Source organism: Polypterus senegalus, chromosome 10 (genome assembly GCF_016835505.1).
Source record: "Polypterus senegalus isolate Bchr_013 chromosome 10, ASM1683550v1, whole genome shotgun sequence".
NCBI classification, from domain to species: domain Eukaryota; kingdom Metazoa; phylum Chordata; class Cladistia; order Polypteriformes; family Polypteridae; genus Polypterus; species Polypterus senegalus.
In genome coordinates this window covers 24,397,151-24,419,253 of record NC_053163.1, presented here as the reverse complement: position 1 = coordinate 24,419,253, position 22,103 = coordinate 24,397,151, and the positions used below count along the sequence as shown (strand labels likewise).

The 22,103-nt window shown below is 40.4% G+C and overlaps 1 protein-coding gene across 2 annotated transcripts in view; it reads left to right on the top strand.

Annotated features, from left to right (window-relative positions):
• Nucleotides 1–22,103, top strand: part of LOC120536964 (voltage-dependent T-type calcium channel subunit alpha-1I-like) — an 808,892-nt gene that overhangs the window by 587,854 nt on the left and 198,935 nt on the right. For both annotated transcript variants that reach the window (XM_039765546.1, XM_039765545.1), the window contains exon 9: nucleotides 10,964–11,297. In XM_039765546.1, the coding sequence (XP_039621480.1) occupies nucleotides 10,964–11,297 (334 nt within the window). The remainder of the gene's footprint in view (nucleotides 1–10,963; nucleotides 11,298–22,103) is intronic.

The following is a 22,103-nucleotide window of genomic DNA, read 5'->3' as shown; positions in this document are numbered from 1 at the left end:
TTGCATGTTCTCGTCTCCCACAGTCTAAAGGCATACAGGTTAGGTGAATTGGTTAGGTGAGTGTGTGTTTGCCCTATGATGGACTGGCACCCTGTCCAGGGTTTGTTCCTGATTTGTGCCCTGTGGTAACTGGGATAGACTCCAGCACCTACCATGATCCTGTTCAGGGCTATGCGGGTTAGAAAATGGCCGACTGGCTGTTTTTTATGAGATCTTTGGCTGCAGGGACATTCATTTAAGCCTAAACGTATTTCATCAACTCCCAGTTGCTAAACACTTTTTGTGTTTTCTCTACTTAAATGTACTTTCCGAGGTCAATGGCTCCCTGTTTTCATCCTCTTCTAGCTCACTTTTCAAATGATTGCATCCTCATTGAAACTCCCTCACCTCCTGTCTTCTCTACTCTACTCTCCTCTCACTCGAAGCAATTCAGGAGGGGCTCTGTCAGGCCCCCCTCACCTCCTTGTAATTTGAAAGCGGTGCCCCCCGAGTTTGACAAGTCACACTATACTTACCTTCTATGTGTGACTCTGTGCTTACCGCTTGGAATGTTAAACAGGGGGAACATGAGGACATTAATTTTAACTAATGCCATATACTCTGCATGCTGATCTGCTTTAGAATGCCTCCGTCTGTTCTCTTTCTGAAGGCATTGAAATTTTTCTTAATTAACTTCAGCAGTCGAAGGGGCACACTGTCTGTTAGAAACCTTTGAACCAACTGGCCACAGCAAGTTGCTTTTCCAATTGTGTGTGTTGGCATTTGAGATCGGCAGGCCATCTCACCTTGGCTGTAAGGGTTATAATTCATACCCAGGCAGAGACATCAATTAAAGCCCAGAGGAAGACGTTGCCAATCAAGGCTGCAGAGGAACAGGGTGGCACCAGGAGCTCAAGGGTGAATTGCACCTCTGCATTAATGTCACTCTCTCTTTTCTTTTTTTTTTTTTCCAAACCACGATATGATAGATTAATGTCACTCTAGAGATTTGATCAGGTGGTATATTCAGCAGGCCTAGATTAGAGGGGAAAGAAGATATCGCTGCTGTGAAATGACAGCCTCTCAGTTAAGCGTTATGATTAATGAAAAGAAGCTATTAGATAATTAAATGCTTAACTATGCTCAACTGATGGGATCTGATCCCTGCCAAAGCAAAACCTAAAACATATAGATCATGTCTCCCTGATCTGTAAATGGGAGACTTTCCTGAACGCTGTCCCCCCCACGCCCAACTGCTTCATTTTACTCACCTACAGTTTCTCTGTCTTCTGCCGAGAGCTCAGAAGTTGGAGTTGTCTTAGAGAAACACGAACAACACCATAATGGAAGACAGAGAGATGGACAGAATCCAAGTCCTTCTTGCAGATAAAACGTACACACGCCATATTGAGTGGGTTGGGAGATGGAGACGGTCCAGAACATCCCCAAAGACAACCTCCCACTCACCTTGCTGGCTGGGTGGGGAGATGGAAGGCGGCCAAAATAATTAAGCATGTGCTGCTGGGAGATGGGAGTGCAAATCCAACAGTTGTGTGGAAACAAAAATAAGCAGAACCTCATCCACTTGTGCAGTTTATAGTCTGCTCCCCAGCAATACCTAAATCTCTTCTTATAAATAAAAGTCTACGCGTGGAAGTATGTGTGTCTGTCTGCCCAGCTTGGAAGTGAGTGGTGGAGTCGGGGTACGAGGATACACAAGTGAGGTCAGCATGTCGGCAAAACGACAAAGAAAGAGACCCTCGCTTAGTCGCTAATACACAAGCGAGGCAAGCACATCAGCAAAACGGTGTCCCTTTTACTTTTCCTCCTGCTGCTAATACACAAGCGAGGCGAGCAGGTTGACAAAAAGAAAACCTCCGAAGACAGAAAAAGTCACTTAGCCGCTAATACACAAGCGATGCAAGCATGTGGGCAAAACAAAACCCAGAGATGTCCAGAGTAGTTCCTTCAGTTACCTGACAACTCTACACTTTTCTGATGATTTCAATAGTTTCTTGGACCCCAGGCTTTTTACAGCACGGGCTTACACAGCCAGGATATATATATATATAAAATCCAATGTCTGTCTGTCCACTTTTCATGAGAGAACTACTTAATGGATTTAGCTTGGGGTTTTTTTCTATAATTTGCTTGAACATTCCGGTTGATTTTAAGTATCATAGTTCGGTTGCACCGATTTATTCACGTGAACCTGAGAGTGAGGCTGCAGGCCGAGGGGAGAGGGAGGCAGAATCTCAGAAGTAGGGAGCCAGGAAGGGCCCTCCTCGTTCACATGCCAGCCTCCGTTCGAGTCTCTCCACCTCTCGCCATGTGTTGGAGCGTACGTTGCCTCCACTTACAGTGGTGTGAAAAACTATTTGCCCCCTTCCTGATTTCTTATTCTTTTGCATGTTTGTCACACAAAATGTTTCTGATCATCAAACACATTTAACCATTAGTCAAATATAACACAAGTAAACACAAAATGCAGTTTTTAAATGATGGTTTTTATTATTCAGGGAGAAAAAAAATACCTACATGGCCCTGTGTGAAAAAGTAATTGCCCCCTTGTTAAAAAATAACCTAACTGTGGTGTATCACACCTGAGTTCAATTTCCGTAGCCACCCCAGGCCTGATTACTGCCACACCTGTTTCAATCAAGAAATCACTTCAATAGGAGCTGCCTGACACAGAGAAGTAGACCAAAAGCACCTCAAAAGCTAGACATCATGCCAAGATCCAAAGAAATTCAGGAACAAATGAGAACAGAAGTAATTGAGATCTATCAGTCTGGTAAAGGTTATAAAGCCATTTGAAATAAATAATCACCGCGGCTTAGTGAGGGGGCATAGTGGCCGTAGCAAGCCACGGGGTGATCTGCGGTGTGGGCGTTTCTCACCTAGTACACAAGTGAGGGCCTGGGAGAAGTAGTGGTTGTGGTCGCTCCCACAGAGTTTGATCTGAAGGGCGGGAGTGACCGGAAGGCGCAGGACTCTCCACAGAAGGTAGTGGGAGTCGGGACTTGGGACGTGGTGTTCCCTGCGTGAGAGCCTTGGTCGTGGGGAATTCCCAAGTCGCTGTCCGGTGGCGCCGACCGGAGCCAAGGATCGGTAAGGCAACTGACAGCAGAAGCAGGCATAAAGAAGGTCAGCTGCAGAGAGAGAGTATCTCACTTGTTGTGGGGCCTAGATGGGTGAAGCAGGAGAGACTCTAGTTTAAAAGAGGCACCAGGCTTGTTATTGATTTTAAACACTGTTTCCTGGTGAACGTTTTAACCTCGTTGTTTTAAGAATAGTTTCTATTTATTGATTTTAACCTCCATGTTTGTTTATATGGATTATTTATTGAACTGTGAGCACTGCACTGTTGCACTTTGTTTTTGTTTGACTATTTTAAATAAAAGCACTTTGTACTTTTTTGAACCATCCCCTTGCTGTGTTGTTGCCTCCACTGTCTAGCTCATCTCGGTGACATTATCAACGGTGTTGGGTTCAAGGGCTCCCGAACAGCGATGGGAGCATGGAGTAGAACCCGCATCATTACATGGCAACGTTTACCTTGCCAACTTTTTACATTTATGGCAAAGAGATCACAGCTACATTCTCTCCCCTGATAGCAAAACCAAAAAAATTGTATATCAAGAGGCCTTTGGATACAAAAGCTCTTCTTCTCGATACAAATTATTAAATTTTTTTTAATTCTTTTTTTATTGATTTTTAAAGTTTGTCCTGTTTCACTACTACATGGGTGGAGCCTCGGGGGACTTCTAGTCTAAGTTGAATGTGGAAAACTGATGCTATTGGTCCAAGAGATTATAATATGCTAATGCCCACCTGAGAGAGTAACCACAGAGCACACTGCCTTTTTTTTTCTATGTATTGTGCCGATGTGACCACACAGTAATACCCAAACTATTCTGAAGCGACGTTTGCACTGTTTTTGTTTTTTGTGTCTCCCACCCTCATACACCTTTATTGTAAGAGCATCCCTTATCTATGATGGAGCGTTCGATCTGAAGAAAATATGAAACAGGTTTTAAATTAAGGTCATTGAAACAGCAAAAGAAATTCGTAGCTGTGCTGCTGCAACAGAAACTGATGAGAGATTGGAGGAAGCAAGAAGATATAAAAAAATGAAGTGTCGCATTTTTGAATGGGTGTATAAGTTGGGATCTGATTTTATGATCAACTTCTTGGGTTTCAAGACCCGACTTATGGGTGAGTATATACAGTACTATTAATTTAAGTGGTCTGCATCAACACGTATGAGTTTACCTGCAGTCATCAACAGATCCAATGTGTGATTGCTGTCATCTATCATAGCTGAAGCCACCCCAGTATCCTGCTTGGGTGTTTCTTGTAGCTGGTTGACATACTGTTGCAGTGGTCAGTGCCCCCTAAAATATCCCAAAGACTGGCAGCTTAGACTGGTTGGTAACTCCAGATTCACACAGAAATGTGTGATTGTCTGTATGCCTAGTGGACTGGCACCTCATACAGGATATTTGCCCGATGCTGTCAGGGTCATGTTTCTGGTCCTAGAATTGAACTCGTAAAATTTGGAAAATGTTTATCTCACATTTCCCACATACTTCATCAAGTTAATAGCTGCAGTAGTGCCTGGGCTTTTTGATGCCCGTTAAAAATGTATTTGTCTTCATGACATCTGGGCTAAGTGATTTTAATCTGTTCCTTTTAGTATGCTGTCAAATATGTGAGCTAATTTATCTCCATATGTGTTGTTTTAGATCAACTGTTATTTTAATTTACAACATTTCACGGCACTATGGTACTTTGCCAAATTGCAGATCATAAATAAAGAAATATTGAAAGGTGCATTCTTGCCTTTAGGTACTGTAGAGTATGTTTGTCTTATATGAGATGAATTTTAATAAATACTAAAGGCATTAATTAAAGTCTAAAAGCACAGATTCAGATTACTAACTAACACAACAAAACACTTTCAAATCCAGTCAACCCAATTCCCAGTTATGTGTAGATGGTAAAATAGGTTCAAGTTTAACTTTGCCATTTGAAACCACACACAGCAGTGCACAGCAGAGCAAAATTACACCACCCAGCCAAATTATGGCAAACAAATAATTAAAACGAAAATATACAAGAACAAACACTGTATTGTCACATGGGTACGTCAGAGGATCGCCTTCAGGACTCATCCAAGGTACATAACTTCCCCTCCGAGGTGAGAGGAGGCGCTATTGCTAGCCATGCCCTCTCCTTTTCCCTCCCAGAGAGGGCATCTGACTCCACCCCTTCTGATCAACACCCCATAAACCCAGAGCTCGCTGGAAGAAGGCGTCACATGTTTATCAGAGCCAACAGCAGCACAGAAATTACGAGAAACTGAAAAGAGAAGAAAAGAGAACCTTTAGTTTTGTCGTTTTGTGCCATTGAATGCTTTTTTGTTTGTTTTTTTTTTTTATTCAATGTTTTTTTTAACTGACATTGATTTTCGAATTAACATTTGTTTTTCCTCTAACATGCTCCTGTTCTACTTGCATGACCACAATACATCCACCCTACAATCTCTGTTTAAATAATATATAAAGATGCCTGTACATCTGGTGTCCGTCCCCTGTCTGGGCGTTATGTCATCCGGCATATACAAGAGGGCAAGTGGCCGGTGTAAGACAGTAAACCATGCCGGGTACGTCTGTACATAATGTTGTCTTGTGTCTACAAAGAGGGCTGGAATGGCTGATGAAGACAGGTAGCAAGAAGCACAAAGAAGGCATAGCCAGTAAAGAGAGGTTCGGAAATGCAGGATGTGTTTGAAACCGAAGGACTTACCATTGTACCATTTAGCCCATTTTAATAAACTGTTAGTTTGGTATGCTAGTACAACATAATTCACCACATAACTTTAACTTAACAGGCAATAATAGAAGTTAATATTGCGCATATAATTTAGATATTGCACTGTATAAACAGACCAATCATCATTGATGAGTTTAACACTAGAATTACCAAAGCCTACGAAAAAACTTGTAGATCCGTCCCACCTTAAATCGCTTCGCACCTCTCTGTCAGTGTCTTTTGTCCTGTAAATGTGTTGATAAGCAGCAGGCTATACACATTATATGCTTCATATCTACATTTTGTCAATTATTACTAAAACATGAAAAACGTTTCTGTTTTAACGATGTGTTTACATAGATTGTTGTAAACACAGAACACACATGAAATGCATGTGTTCCAAATAACGATATAGTATTCATAAAAAGTTTCAGTTTGCTTGACTTATCACTCTATACAACTCTAAGCAACCGACAAGCAGGTAAACTGACTAGAGCTGAGAAAACTGTGTGGAGGAGGGGGGATGTGATAACAGGCTGCTTGCTGCTTATCGACACATTTACAGGACAAAAGACGCTGACGGAGAGGTGTGAAGCAATTTAAGGTGGGACGGATCTACAAATTTTTTCGTAGGCTTTGGTAATTTTAGTGTTAATAGCTTGTGGGACAAGATTTTTATGAAATTTGGCACCTCTGCACCATATAGTTTGGTACCGCGTGCCACAATGCAGAAGGGCAAACAGAACATTGTAGGGATGAGTGTGGCCTCTGATAATGTTGATTGTCCTGTTTTGGCAGCATTTGACTAGATAGATAGATAGATAGATAGATAGATAGATAGATAGATAGATAGATAGATAGATAGATAGATAGATAGATAGATAGATAGATAGATAGATAGATAGATAGATAGATAGATGCTGTATGGCAGATAGATTGATGTGAAAGGCGCTATACACCTTAGAGAGAGAGAGATGATTTTTAGTATAGTAGGCAGGATTGGATAGCTGGATGGATGCATCAGTGTAACTTTCCTTTCCAAACACCTTTCTCTAGACAGATGGAAAGCCTATATACTGCAAATTTTAAACAAATGAAAAGAATCTGAAAAAAGAAAAAACTGAGTCCTCCAACAGTGTAGGTAGATCAGTGGAAACAGAAGGTTTCCAGCGTGTCTCCTGTGTAGTCATTAATTTCTACTTTCAAACTAGGCTACATTTCAAGGAAAATAAAAAAAACGGTGTGCCTTTGTGTAGTTGATGTTTTCTTTGGTTCTTTAATCCAGCAAAAGGTGGTTTTTGCTGAATAAACAAAAATTGCTCTTCAAATCTTGGCCTCCAAAATCTGGCAGATTTTTTTATTTAACATTGAAGTAGTCTCTTTTACGTAAAAGATATCTGCTGGGAGAAAATAATCAAGTGATACTCTCTCGAAAAAGTAAGTAACAATGTTGTCTTTTAATAAAAAAAACTGTTTGGTTGCAGGTGACACGGTGTTTGTGTTGGTACCTCACTGCTCCAAGAACGCAGTTTCAAATCCCAGGCTGTTCACTATTTGTGTGACATCTGCATGTTGTTCTCCCGGTGTCCGTGTGACAGTTTTAGCTTAAAGCTGTATGTGTCACATTTATTTATAAGCAATGCAGAATTGGCCTGTTGTGGCTTGACCCTGTATTGGACTGGCATTCCACCCACTGATGATGCTGCCAGGGTAGGCGCTGGTCCCCTACAACTGTGAATCGAATTAAGAGAATTTTTTGTTATGTTTTTGAATGATTTCCATATCTGAAAAGCTCTGTAATTCAGCAGGGCTAAGCTGAAAACAAATAAATATAGATTTGTGTTTTTTTTTTTTTTTGGGTGAGCCTAATTATAATTAGCACCCATGAATACCAGATGAGAGGCCATCTGCCAATTTGCCCATCAAACATTAATGAGATGAGATCCACACACCAAATGCCATGCACCTGGCAAGCAAAAAAAAGCTATAAAATCCCAAACAAAATTTATAGATGTGTTATTGCAGATTTCAGAAATATTATGGGTGGCCAAAGTATAGAAGAGTGACTGATGAGGTTGGCTCAGAGAGTACCCAGGCTCTCAGCAAATTTCACCATATTGATGGGCACAGATGACATCTATTTTTTTAATTTTTTTTCCACCATTAATATAGGTGCCAGGGGCAGACATAGGATTAAAATCAAACGTCCGTGTTTGATCACTTTCCATGGGAAAAAAATAAATAAATGAAAAAAACAAATGAGGTGTCTGAAAGGAGAGAAGTGAGCTGCGCTCTGATGAAAGCCGGCGAGGATTAGATGCAGGTGTACTAATCGTTTGAAAAGCTGCATTTCACAGGGCTGCTCTTCTGTTTTCTGTCGCTTCAAAGCAAATGAAAATCAGCGTGTCATTTAAATGTATGAGGGCCTCTGATTGAAGTATTGAGCACCGAATCCAAGACAAGCCTCTTCTTGCGGCCTGAGATTATCAAGGATTTAGCATGGCGACAAACCCCGGCACATTTCCCGTGCTTTACAACTTTACCACAGTGGTTTGCAACCTCATTTATTCCCATTTATTTTAATTCTCTTGAACACCATTCCTCCGTTAAGAAATCATTCTCAGTCATTTTAAATATCTCTTTAATGTGGAGTCCCAATGGGTGAGGCAACACTTTACTTGGTGGGGAAAATTTACAAGATGTTTGTGTGAGGGGGGAGAAAAACACACACATGTAAAGAGTAGATGGTGAAGCTTTTACTTCAAGGTGAAGTTCTCACATCTCCAGCCTGAGTTCAGGTAGTCTTACGTCTGAGGAACTGATTGCCAATACAGATTCTCTCATCCCACACTAGGTCCCGCTGGTCAGATTTTCATGTTTTTGATTAAGTTCTTTTGTCACCTTGGATCTTCAGTCTACTGTAGGTCTATTCACCCAATCATGAAAATTTTTAGTCTGTTTAATCTGTGACCACGAGTGCGTCTACATGAGCTTTAATAACCTGGTTATTCACAGAAATCTGATTTTATCTATCTATCTATCTATCTATCTATCTATCTATCTATCTATCTATCTATCTATCTATCTATCTATCTGTCTGTCTGTCTGATTCTGCCTATTATACTAAAATATCTATCTATCTATCTATCTATCTATCTATCTATCTATCTATCTATCTATCTATCTATCTATCTATCTATCTATCTATCTATCTATCTGATCCTGCCTACTATACTGAAATTCCTGTCTGTCTGATTTAGAAAAAACAGCAAATTACCAAGTTTTAATTAGCTTAATTAATTTTTTCTTGGGGTGTTATCTCCATGACCCCCATCAGCGGAAGGAAAGTGAACAGAAGTGAATAGTTCAGTGCAGTAAGGTCTGCCAACTCTATAAATGGTACAGTTTTCTCAAACATCTATCTATCTATCTATCTATCTATCTATCTATCTATCTATCTATCTATCTATCTATCTATCTATCTATCTATCTATCTATCTATCTATCTATCTATCTATCTATCTATCTATCTATCTATCTATCTATCTGATCCTGCCTACTATACTGAAATTCCTGTCTGTCTGATTTAGAAAAAACAGCAAATTACCAAGTTTTAATTAGCTTAATTAATTTTTTCTTGGGGTGTTATCTCCATGACCCCCATCAGCGGAAGGAAAGTGAACAGAAGTGAATAGTTCAGTGCAGTAAGGTCTGCCAACTCTATAAATGGTACAGTTTTCTCAAACATCTGTCTGTCTATCTATCTATCTATCTATCTATCTATCTATCTATCTATCTATCTATCTATCTATCTATCTATCTATCTATCTATCTATCTATCTATCTATCTATCTATCTATCTATCTATCTATCTATCTATCTATCTATCTATCTATCTATCTATCTATCTATCTATCTATCTATCTATCTATCTATCTATCAGATCCTGCCTACTATCCTTAAATTTCTATGTTTCTCACTCTATCTCTCTTTATCTAAAATATTATTATGCTTAGCAGCATAATCTCAAGAGTAGCAGGGTAACATGTAAAATGTAATATGCGCTATATAGTTTGATTACTTTTTAAAATAATGAACAACCTAACACAAGATGCGTTTTACTGAAGTAAATATGCCTGCATTATTATCCCAGCAGCAGTGGCAGTAAGGCAGGAAGCACAAGTGTCAATGTCGCACGCCACTGCAAGGCTCAATTGCACATCCAAACAGTAAAGAGTATGCTAAAAATAACAATTTGATCACCAAAAAACAGTGTGCTGCATGCAACCTGATAACAGAAACTTTATTAATAAAATGTCAGTTTAGTTTTTGTCCAGTTATTTGCTATGGATATGTTGAAACAGTGTAATCAGGTGATGCAGCAGTGAGTGTTCATGCTATCAATCATTGGTTCAGGTCGAGGATATTAAATAGGGATGGGTGTTATTTACTTCTGAGCATCTGAAGCACTGAACATATCTACCCACCTTAATAAAAGGATAAATGTCTATCTGTGTGACCCTCGGGTTGCCATGAATCTGTCATTCCAAAAGATGGTACATCAAAACATTTTTTGTAAGAAAATGCATTTTATTATTCATTCCAACAGATGGCACATCACAGAAATTAACACTGTTTTCGATGACCTTCATATCAAATGGTGTATAACTGTTTGTATTTTGCATGGTGCACTGCAAACATTAATACTGAGGTCTACTTTGACCGACCCATCCTAGATGGTTAGCACAGCAAGTAAAACGTAAAAAGAATTTCATAGGCTTCATGCTTGTTTTCAGATTCAGGTTGGAAGCTGCTGCTGCCAATGATGTTTAACTCCTTTTTGCGGAGCTTAATGGCATCAGAGTATTATGCCAAAGGATATTTTCAGAAGTGTACATGCGCCTGTAAAAGGAGGATTTTAAGAAGTCAGGGTTACTGACCTTATCCTAGTTTTGTGTGTACAAGTAAACGGACTCTCTGGACTCTCCTGGCAAAATAAATCAGACTGCCAGTCAGCCACAGGGCACATTTACTTACTTAACCACACTGACACATACAGTGTTTAACACTTTCACTTCATTTTAACATTACTTCATATTGTAGACAGCAGGTTAGGTTTGACGTGTCTCTTTCACTTACCCATAATTTGCTTTCTTCCCCTCTTTAGGTGGGTTCCTTCTTCATGATCAACCTCTGCCTTGTTGTTATCGCCACTCAATTCTCTGAAACGAAGCAGCGGGAGCACCAACTGATGCAGGAGCAGCGTGCCCTCTGCCTCTCCTCGAGCACAGTGGCCAGCTTCGCAGAGCCCGGCGACTGCTATGAGGAGATCTTCCAGTACGTCTGCCACATCCTCAGGAAGGCCAAGCGGCGCACAGTGGGATTGTACACCACCCTGCGTGGAGGTGCGAAGGGGACCCAACAGAAGGGCAGTCACAGAAGGTGGCGCGGTCAAGCGAAAGTGGGCGTCAATGGCAATGAAAAGCAGAGCCACACCTCCCGTGAGTCTTTGTTCTGGAATAATCCTTGAAAACAAAAAGATTAATAAGTTATGGATTTAGTCCTATGGTCACAAATGCACAAGCATGGATTCACTGTTTTTGTAGATTCTCTAAATATTACTTATATTGTGCCATGCCAACCATATACTAAATATAAAGATCATCATTTTGTAGTTCACACCGAACGGCCTGTAAAATAAAATGAATAGACTCTAATAATAATAATAATAATTCTTTACATTTATATAGTGATTTTCTCACTACTCAAAGTGCTTTGCAAGGTCCACGCAGAAAGGACACGAACACACAATCTCCTTCCTGTGAGGCGGCATTCTAAATTCTATAATACGTTAATACTTTAACAGTACTTTAATGAAAAGATAACTTTCCACCCATCTACTAAAGACAAAAATATTTGCTGATTTAGGTATCTCTAAATTTAGCCTGTAAGAATGAGAGAAGAACCTTCCATGAAAGGGTCCCACCTGTGGACTTGTGTGCTGTTTTTCCTGATGTTAGTAGGACATGGCCAACTTAGGACTCTGAAATGGAAAAAGAGGTTTCAGCAAATGAATGGAGTGATGATTTACCACTTATTGAATGACTTATTTAATCACAGCATGTAATTCTTTATGCCTTTGGATTTCATGCATCTTATGAAGATGGGTAGGAATTTGATGAGCAGAGGTGAACGTAGTAGTATGTGCAAGGAAGTGAGGTCATAATGTCAAATGAAACTGCCAGTCATGGAAGCAATTCAAAAACACACACACGCATATATAGTCGAAGGTATGACAGGAGTCAAGAGGAAATACTGTTGCCGGGCCACCCCCTTTATTCAAATAATAAAGTAACTGAAAATAACAGGAGCTTGATGGCACAATAAAAAGTAAAAAGCAAAACTTTGCCTGTTCACTATAGTTTGAAAGGGTCTGGAGAGCGGTCAGGCTTCTGGGTCAGAGCTCCGCAACACAAATAGCTCATCACCCGGATGAGACACCGCTTTCCATGAGCGCCGTGCTTTTATCACTCCTGGACTGGGAGCGGCGGGGTCAGTTGACCTCGTTGGGCATCGTCTCTGAACTGTGGGTGACAACATGTGTTGATGTATATGTATACAATCATATGAAAAGGTTTGGGAACCCCTGTCAGCCTGCATCATAATTTACTCTACTTTCATTGAAAATCTATGGGATGATTTGAAGCAGGCTGTCCTTGCTCGGCAGCCATTAAATTGAACTGAACTGGAGAGATTTTGTATGAAGAATGGTCAAAAATACCTCCATCCAGAATCCAGACACTCATCAAAGGCTACAGGATGCGTCTAGTGGCTCAAAGGAGCAAAAGGAGGCTCAACTAAGTATTGATGTCGTATCTCTGTTGTGGTGCCCAAATTTATGCACCTGTCTAATTTTATTATGATGCATATTGCATATTTTCTGTTAATCCAATAAACTTAATGTGTCACTACTGAAATACTACTTTTTCCATAAGGCATGTCATATATTAAAAGGAAGTTGCTACTTTGAAAGCTCAGCCAATGAGAAACAAAAATCCAAAGAATTAAGAGGGGTTCCCAAACTTTTCATATGACTGTATATGTCTATATGTCTATATACTGTATATGTATATGTCTATATTTGTACACGCACACACACACACACGCATACACACACTAGACACAACATTTGACAATTTCCAAATAAGTAATTTCAAACTATTGTCCATTTGTCTGCTGGTCTGACTTCAGTTGTTTTTCACTTACTCTGAGCCATCAGGTGGCACTGTCATTTCTTCTAAAGTAAGAAGAAAAAAAAAAAAAAACAGATTCCCTCAGGTTTAAAATTTTAGGCTGGGACATAGCCTGTGGTCTTCTCCTGATCAAATGAGAGATGTGGCAGAGGTTGGTCCAGTGTTGTGGATTTGGGTGTATATATAAATACACATATCTATATTCCGGTTCCGGCCCTTTTGATGATGTCATGTCCGGGTCCAAGCTTATTGGAGAAGAACTCTCCTGTTTCTGCCCTCAATTACTTCACTTCCTTTTCGGGCCTTTAAAGTCGCCATATTTCACTAACCTAGCCAATTCTGCTTTGGACTCCATTCTAAGCACATCAGTGCTAGCAATTTACCCAATTGCAGTCAGGGAACATTACACAGGGGGCTGCCCCAAACCTTTTCATGACTTTGGTGTCTGTTTATTGTGACAATATATAGACACAAATATATAAACACTAGGGGGCTTACTTCCTGCTTGCTTCACTCGCCAACCCCCCTTACCTGCGCTATGCGCCAGCCACTTTATGTCTCTGCCATTCGTGTTGTGAAGAGGGGGCTTAACGCACCCCAAGGAGATGTGGTCGTTCCTCCAAAACCCCCTCTTAAATGGTGATACAATGGGAAACAAATACAGTTTTCTTTTACCTCCTCTTTGCTCGATCAGCTGCTGGCTTGTTGCTTCTGTAGCCGGATATATATATATATAGACACATACAGAAAGAGAGAGAACGCGAGACAAAGAAAAAAAAACAAGTGAACAAAATAGAGCACAGGTGATCACCCTAGTCTGTTTAACACATAAGGCAAAAGAAATTAAAAGTTTGTCAAAATCAAAACAATGGAAGGTGTAACAAAAGGATGCTATATAGGCGCCTGACCCGACACAGAAGGACACAGAGGCACGTATAAAACCAACACAAACTTTTATTTTTCTTCACCCATGGGCGCACGTCTTCCCCGTGACCCACAGGCAATACACAGTCCCAAGCACTATTTCACCCCACAGCAACAACCTTTCCTTTAACCACCACTCCTCCACAAGCGTAGTCCTCCTCCTCCTCCTCCTCCCGACCCTGGCTCCTTGAGTGGTGGTGGCTGGCCCTTTTTATAACCCACCCGGAAGCGTTCCAGGTGCTTAACCACCTGGTCCTAATTGCACCTCCGGGTGGGGCTGAAGATTCATCCAGCCAGGCTGCTGAGTCCATGCAGCTCCCCCTAGCGGCCATCCGAGCCCCCAACCAGGCTGTGGAGAACTCCATCTCACATGGAGCCCTGCGGGTGGTTGAGGAATCACCGTCAGCCAGGGAGGCTGCCACCAAGCGTCCCGGGGGAGGTACTGGACTGCCCATGGTGGTAACCCAGAACATAAGCAGCAGGGATGTCCCTGCCGGGCATGGGACCCGGCTGTCCTTCACAAAGGGCGCAGTATCTCAAGCGAATGCTTCTCCGATATAAAGAGCATCTTCTAGGGAAGCTCCATCCTGTTCAGGCACAGGTTCAGAACTGACTTTGTGACGATCTCTTAAGTACTCATTGGGGGCGGAAGGGCAGGAACTAGTGAGCAAGTGCCACCAGAGATCCTCTCATGCTAAACTCCTCTGGCTTGTGGATAAAAGAGGAGAAGGAATTAATAACCTCCCATTAATGCACTGGTTGGGAATTGTTCTTCAAATGTTAGAGCTTTGAAGGTACTAATGATGTGACTGTATGCAGCATTACATTTTGTATATATTTATATAAAATATATACGCACACTCACTCACACTGGACCTCCTTCATACCAATGGCAATATGTGACTGTCACTGCTATTTTATCTTTAACCAAGTCAGAGGACTGTCTTCTTTTTTATTCTTTTTTTTAACTTCCTTTTTGTTTGTTTGGGGGCGTTTGTTTTTTGTTTAAAATTTTCTTTATTTCTTGGGATACTGTAAAAAGTACATTTCCATCTTGGGACAAATGTCTGGCTGTCTATGTAATCCTGCCAACTATACTAAAATGAATATCTGTTGAATTTGCTGCACAAATATAAAGAATTCAAATGTGTATGCACATATACTGTGTATACATGTCCATGCTAGATATATACAGCAGACAGATGCCCACATGTACAATGTACAGTATTCCTAATACATTTACCCTAACTGACAGTTCTAAATTGGGCCTATGGGAGTGGGTGTATAAACAAGTGGGCACTGTGACACGCTGGTACCCTTGTCCAGATTGTTTTCCAACTTGTGCCCAGCGCTGCCTGGATAGATTCTGACCACCTGAAACACTGAATTGAGGGGGTTGAGAATGTAGAAATATATTTATGGATTTTGTTTAGATGTGTTCTCATTTTTGTTTGACAATATTCAATATTCTAGCATAACAGAAGCTAAAAACGTTTCAAGGTCAAAGTCACTTTAAAACTCAAACAAAGAATAAATGTTATGCAACACCCTTCTGGATGATTTGCACATTAGCCGCTTAATTTGCACATCAGCCAAAGTTTGGACTCCCCACCCCCTCCTGCTCTTTCGCTCTTCTATATATAAACTTCGAAGCGCTCCATTCTTGGAAACACAGAGCAGTTCTGGACAAGACGTTCTGTCTTTAATTTGACAATGATGAGTTTTTCAGCCATGGAGTCACGTGGCCTTGTAGGTGGAGTGGGCTTGTTGATGACAGTGAATACAACACTCAATAGTAAAAAATAAGCGGACTAAAAGTTTCTTACCTTAAATGCTTGGAATCGAGTAGCCAATCCTTCTAGGAATTTCTTTTGCAATTTGGCAATCACTGTCTGTGCTATCATCACTGTTGTGCTTGTAAGAGACTCTGAACGCTTGACAGATATGTAAGGGTCAAGTGTGATGCCACATTGGTAAGGTCAGCTATTGTCACAAAGTATTTTCGTAGATGACATCACACATATAAATATACCAAAAGATTAAGGCATTCCAGGTGACAGTGGAAGTTCAGAGCTGCAGTTTTCTCTCATTTCTATCCAAGATGTTCACGTGCTCCTCCAGGCTGCAAGCTCAGAAGCCTTTAATGCCGAAGATGGACTCAATTAACAGCTCCTCAAGGGGAGGCACCTGGGAGTTTTATGATAACACCATATACTACCTGCTCCGGTCATTGACTTAGAGGAGCGCAATCATTCTCCATTTTTCTGTCTGGATATTCCTTCAGGTGTTTTCCCCAGTATGAGTGTACTCTGCTATCAGAGCTTTGCATTTTGTAATTAGATTATTGCTTTCCCTTAAATAATGGGTGAGAAGCTCGGTCATCCAGGAGGAGCTCAGAGTAGAACCACTGCTCCTCCGCATCGAGAGGTGTCAGATGAGGTGGCTCGGGCATCTGATCAGGATGCCTACTGGACGACTCCCTGGTGAGGTGTTCTGGGCACGTCCAACTGGGAGGAGGCCCCGGGGAAGACCCAGGACACGCTGGAGGGACTATGTCTCTCAGCTGGCCTGGGAATGCCTCGGGATTCCTCCGGAAGAGCTAGTAGAAGTGGCCGGGGAGAGGGAAGTCTTGGCATCTCTGCTCAAGCTGCTGCCCTCGTGACCCAATCTTGGATAAGCGGAAGAGAATGGATGGATGGTTTTGTCTATACATGTGCCTTTATTACTATGGTTCTGATCATAGGTTCAAATCCTAGTTGCAGAAAGGAAGGTCGAAAATCTCAACCTTTTGACCTCCTTTCGCTTTGGTAAAATGCAGGTGACAGATGCACAAATTAATTGCACTGGAAACTGAATAAATCACATTTGTTGCTTTTGAGCAAAGCTCTCACTCATTAGAACTATTTGTAAACTAGCAGTGACTAACATCACAGGATCTGAAATCCCACATGGAGATATTGACATATAGGATAGACCACCCAAGAGTGATAAAGAGACACTCCTGCCATCTGGACTTCACCAAATTAAATTATGTATTTTAATTTGGGCTGCCACACCATTACATTTTTAATTATTATCAATTACATAATTCATTCAGTTAGTCTCGATTAATCGCATATTTCACTGAGGTGATTTCAGTTGCTCAGTTATGTTCCATAGTCTCTTGTTTCTATCAGTGCTTCACAACTCCTTAGCTGTTCAAACCATGAAGACTGAAGGGTCTCACAGAAATAGTTGATATCAGCCACAGTTGTCCCACGTGAAGATACTGAAATAAATGTTAGACCAACCAAGAGTGAAAAAGCGACACTCCCGCCACCTGGACTTGATCAGATTAAATTGTGTAGTTGTGTAGTTTGTGTAATTGTGTAGTTTGGGCTGTCACACCATTACATTTTTTAATTATGATCAATCACAGAATTTCATTAATTGTATGTTCCACTGAGGTGATTTTGGTTGCTCATTTATGTCCCGTAGTCTCTTGTGTCTGTCTCTGCCTCACAACTTCTTAGCTGCACAACCCGTGAAGATTGAAGGCTCTCACAGAAAGAGTCGATACGTGCCACATTCGTCCCACACCCACAATCATCAGGTCTCACTACTTGGATGATGTCTCTTAGCCTTTTATATTCAACATTGTTTAGAGGTCTGCAGTCTGATGTGGTTCATTTTTTCAATAGCGGTAGTTATTGCCTTCAATTCTGTTTTATGAATCCAGATACCCATTCATGGATTCTAGTCTAGTGTGGATTTTTAACAATGACATGTTTTGTTCTAAAGTGATGGACCAAAAATGTTTCACTTCTGCTATAATTAAATTCCCTAGCAGTACATTTACAAATATTAACATTTTTGTCCTTTGAACTATCTGGAATAGTTTTATATCGAATGAAAACCTTCAATAAACTATCTTTCTTAGCCAACGTTAACAGCAATGGGAGTGGAACAAGGCATATTATAAATACGATTAAGGAAAAGTAACACACTATATTTTTTAAATTAATGACACGCATTAACGCTTTGATAGACTTAAATCTTTTTTTTTTTAATTTTATTGACTTTCTTAAAATCAAAAGCACTTCATAAATGCTTGATTTAACCCTTTGATTCATACAATCACACCAATATGATGATTCTAGTAGTCCTAAAAATGTAATGTAAAATTTTTCATTCTTGTTTATATTCATTAGTGATTTCAATTTTAAACTTGTATGCAAAACAGGGGCATATCACAACCACATTAAATTTAACAAAGCAGTATTTATTCAAACCTGGCAACTGCACTCAGCAAGTAACATTTCAAAGCAACATCAATTAAAGTACAGTTTTTTGTGCATAATGTTTGTGACAATAAGTCACTTCACTGGGACAAACCACTCTGCAGAGCAATAACAGTCAAATCACATTAATGGCAATATGATGATAAGCCACAATGTTATAATAACACATTGATACTCTAGAACACGTATTATCATCTGTCAGTCTTTCATCATTTTCTACCATCCATTGTAAGGGTCTGCCTTTGTGTAAGAGGCTGTAAAACAGTTTCTAGTGCCAGAAGCAAAGCACAAGAACACCTCACCTGATTTTCACTGTCCTCCAATCTATCGCCCCGCATCTGTTCTGCCGTCAAGATCCCGATTTTCCTTGGGTGTGACACAACCCACTCTGAGGATGGTAGTAGGTGGGGAGTTTGACTGGGGTGGCAAATCCGTCACATCGTAATGCAAATGTTCTAAGGTGAGCTCAGGGAGGAAAGAAACCTCCTGTGTAGCAGACGGGGTCTCACTTTGCTTGCTTCTACTTTTCAGTGCATCTGTTATTTTGAGTTGCTCCCATGCTAAAGTACAACTGAAATCTTTTCAGTTTTCTCCCTGAAACCTACGAAAAAAAATAAAACTGGTCTGCGGCTAAATAAAAGTGCAATTTACATAAGAAGCATGACTAGACAGCAGTATATTATGTGCAAGCAGAGGGTAGTGTTCCCTGTTTTCCTATTTTAAAACAGGGGACTTCCCCAGTTCAGGAGTGACTTAAGCCCTTTTATTTTTCCTTCTGTTTTCCAGTGGAGTCAAAACTTTAGGGGTGTGCGGGATTCAAATTAAGATGATGGCTCAACAGACAGAATTTTCTTTAATCTGGATATATATTACGACTCTGGACAGCATCATCCTCTGAACTGTCATTTTCACTCTTAGTCTTTGTCACTAGCAACTGATTCACCTTATCTTCCACTTACTATGTCTGGCATTGATGCGTGGACCATATTTCTAAGTCATTTCTGTTGTAGGGTGACAAACCTCAGAGGTTTGTATGTTACGCATTCTGTGAGAAAAGTTAAAGTGAAGCATTTAGAATACCTGTTGATTCTGATGGGAGGCCATCCATGAATCAAATGTTGTCTGTGTATTTACAAAGAAACTGCTTACCTTCAGATGGATGTTGACTCTGGAGGGAATTTCTTGGTATCCCAGATGGGCCCCCAAGAAATCTGTGGAAGAAAAACAAACTGGCTTAATAATTTAGCTTGCCGAATCAAGGATTCCTTTATAATTTTACATTTAGAATTGAAACACTGGACAGAATCCCAATGTAATGCCAATATGTCTGCCCCTTCCTCACAGCACGATCCCGTAATAGATAGATAGATAGATACTTATTTTAATACAGTAGGCAGGATAGATAGATAGATAGATAGATAGATAGATAGATAGATAGATAGATAGATAGATAGATAGATAGATAGATAGATAGATAGATAGATAGATAGATAGATAGATAGATAGATAAAGGTGTGAAGGATCAAAAGAAGAAGTAAGATTTGAGAAGGTTGTACAACTGGAAAACATATTTTTAACCAGGCAAGCCTAATAGGTTAAGAGAATACCGTTGGGACCTTAGAGAACTTTCCATTCATGTCCCAGAGGATGAAATTTAAGGAAAGTGGCAGGGATCTTAAAGTTTGTTTATATCAGATGGTTCATGAGATCATCATCAGTACCCTAAGAGAAGAGTTCAGTAGCCAAAGTTCTCAACACTGCACTCAAAGTCAAGCAGCAAAGCTAATTCAAAACCATGAGCTAAACCAGACTGAGAAATCAATTGAGGTACTTAACCACCATGTCTCTTTGCTTTATTTTCACAAAATTTACATGTTCATAAAATTGCAAAGCAATCTTATATAACATAGTCATCTTAAGATCAACACCACACCAACCAAAATAAGGGTGCCTAAACCACAAAAGGGCATATTCACCATCATAATTGTTAATAACTAAATAAATAGCTTGTGCATTCTAACAAATTTGTTATATAGTACAGTAGATGCATTATGTAGTACTGTAGGAGAACATCAGATGGTTGAGGACAATCAGGAGAACTAATCAGCTAAAACACGGCCAGAGGAAAGAGAAGACAGGTCAAGGTAAATTAAAAACTCAGACCAGTGGGTTTTGGCAGAGATAGATAGATAGATAGATAGATAGATAGATAGATAGATAGATAGATAGATAGATAGATAGATAGATGGATGAATGGCACGATAGATAGATAGATAGATAGATAGATAGATAGATAGATAGATAGATAGATAGATAGATAGATAGATAGATAGATAGATAGATAGATAGATAGATAGATAGATAGATTATTTCTTTCCACGGGGAAAGAGAGGTTCTTTTAATTAATAAATAAATATATAAACACACTTTGTCTTAATGCAAGAAAATTAAAAAGAAAGAAAAGTTCTGACTTGGTAGTCCCTGTCCCAGTGACGTATTATGCAGATGTGTTGCTGCTGGCATAAAGGACCTCCAGTCGTGTTTCCTGACACGCTTCTGCTGTATAGTTTTTTGGCTGAAAGTTCTCAGTGTTGGTGTGTCACAGAGAGAGGATGTGCAGCATTGTTCATAACGAAGTTCAGTTTTGTTTTCATTCTCTCCTTCACTACGACTTCCAGGAGGTCCACAGTGCATCCCATATCTGAGCCTACCCTTTGAATGAGCCTGTTGATTCGGTGGGTCTCTCTTGAAATGATGTTACCAGCCCAGCACACCACCACATAGAAAATCTCACTGTCCATCACTGAGTTGTAGAGGATGTGATGGAGGTCACTTCCAACATTTAAAGGAATGAAGCCTCTTAAGGGAGAAGAGCCTGCTCTGCCCTTTCTTATATAGTTCATCTGTGTTCTGAGACCAGTGCAACCTGTCATTAATGTGGATGCCCAAGTATTTGTTGGAGTGGACCACCTCCACATCCACACCTTGAATAGTGACCAGACATAGAGGCTGTTTGGTGCAGTGAAAGGCAATAACCATCTGAGAGTTTCTGCCTATGACATGCCCTGCTGTTACATTTCTTGTCTGAGGTGTATAGAGTCAAGAGAGAAGGAGTCAGGCCTGTTCCTTGTGTTGCTCACACAGTCCCTGAGCCTCACAAACTGTGGTCTGCTTGACAGATAGTCCATTATCCAGAACAGCACAGGCTCATCAAACTGCACATCTCTGAGTTTACCCCTTATCAGGGATGGCTGGATGGTACTGAAGATGCCAGAGAAATAAAAAAACATAATCCTCAGAGTGTAGCCAGCCTTGTGGAGCAGATAGATTCCTGCATCCTGCACTCCATTCTTTGTCCTATAGACAAACTGCAGTCGGTCCAGGTTTATGTTGATTTTAATTTTGATGTTTTACCATTGAACATGCCATGGTGGTATGATTCTACCAAAGTCCAGTACACATCAAGCATGCAGGTTTTACCACATCTGCCAAATTTCCCTTTCTAACATGGCTTGCTTGTGGAGTTCTTTATTATCTGATGTCTCAAAGGTCAACACTGTGCTTGCTATTAACTAAAAACAAGTACAATTTATACTGGATGAACAGTTTTAAGATTTATCCTAAAATTAAGGTTAATGCTTCAACACTAGTCTCATTTAGTGATGGCGGGTATTCTGGCCAGCTGGGTTATGATGATAGACAGGCGTAGCAGCCTTTCAAGAATATGACTGAGTAGCCTAACAGATATGCGTAGGCCATCATTCAGGCCAGTAGAGTTATGATGATACATTCTGGTTGTTTAATGGCACTACATGGTTCTTTACTGGGTTGTGTGGTTCCTCGTAGAACC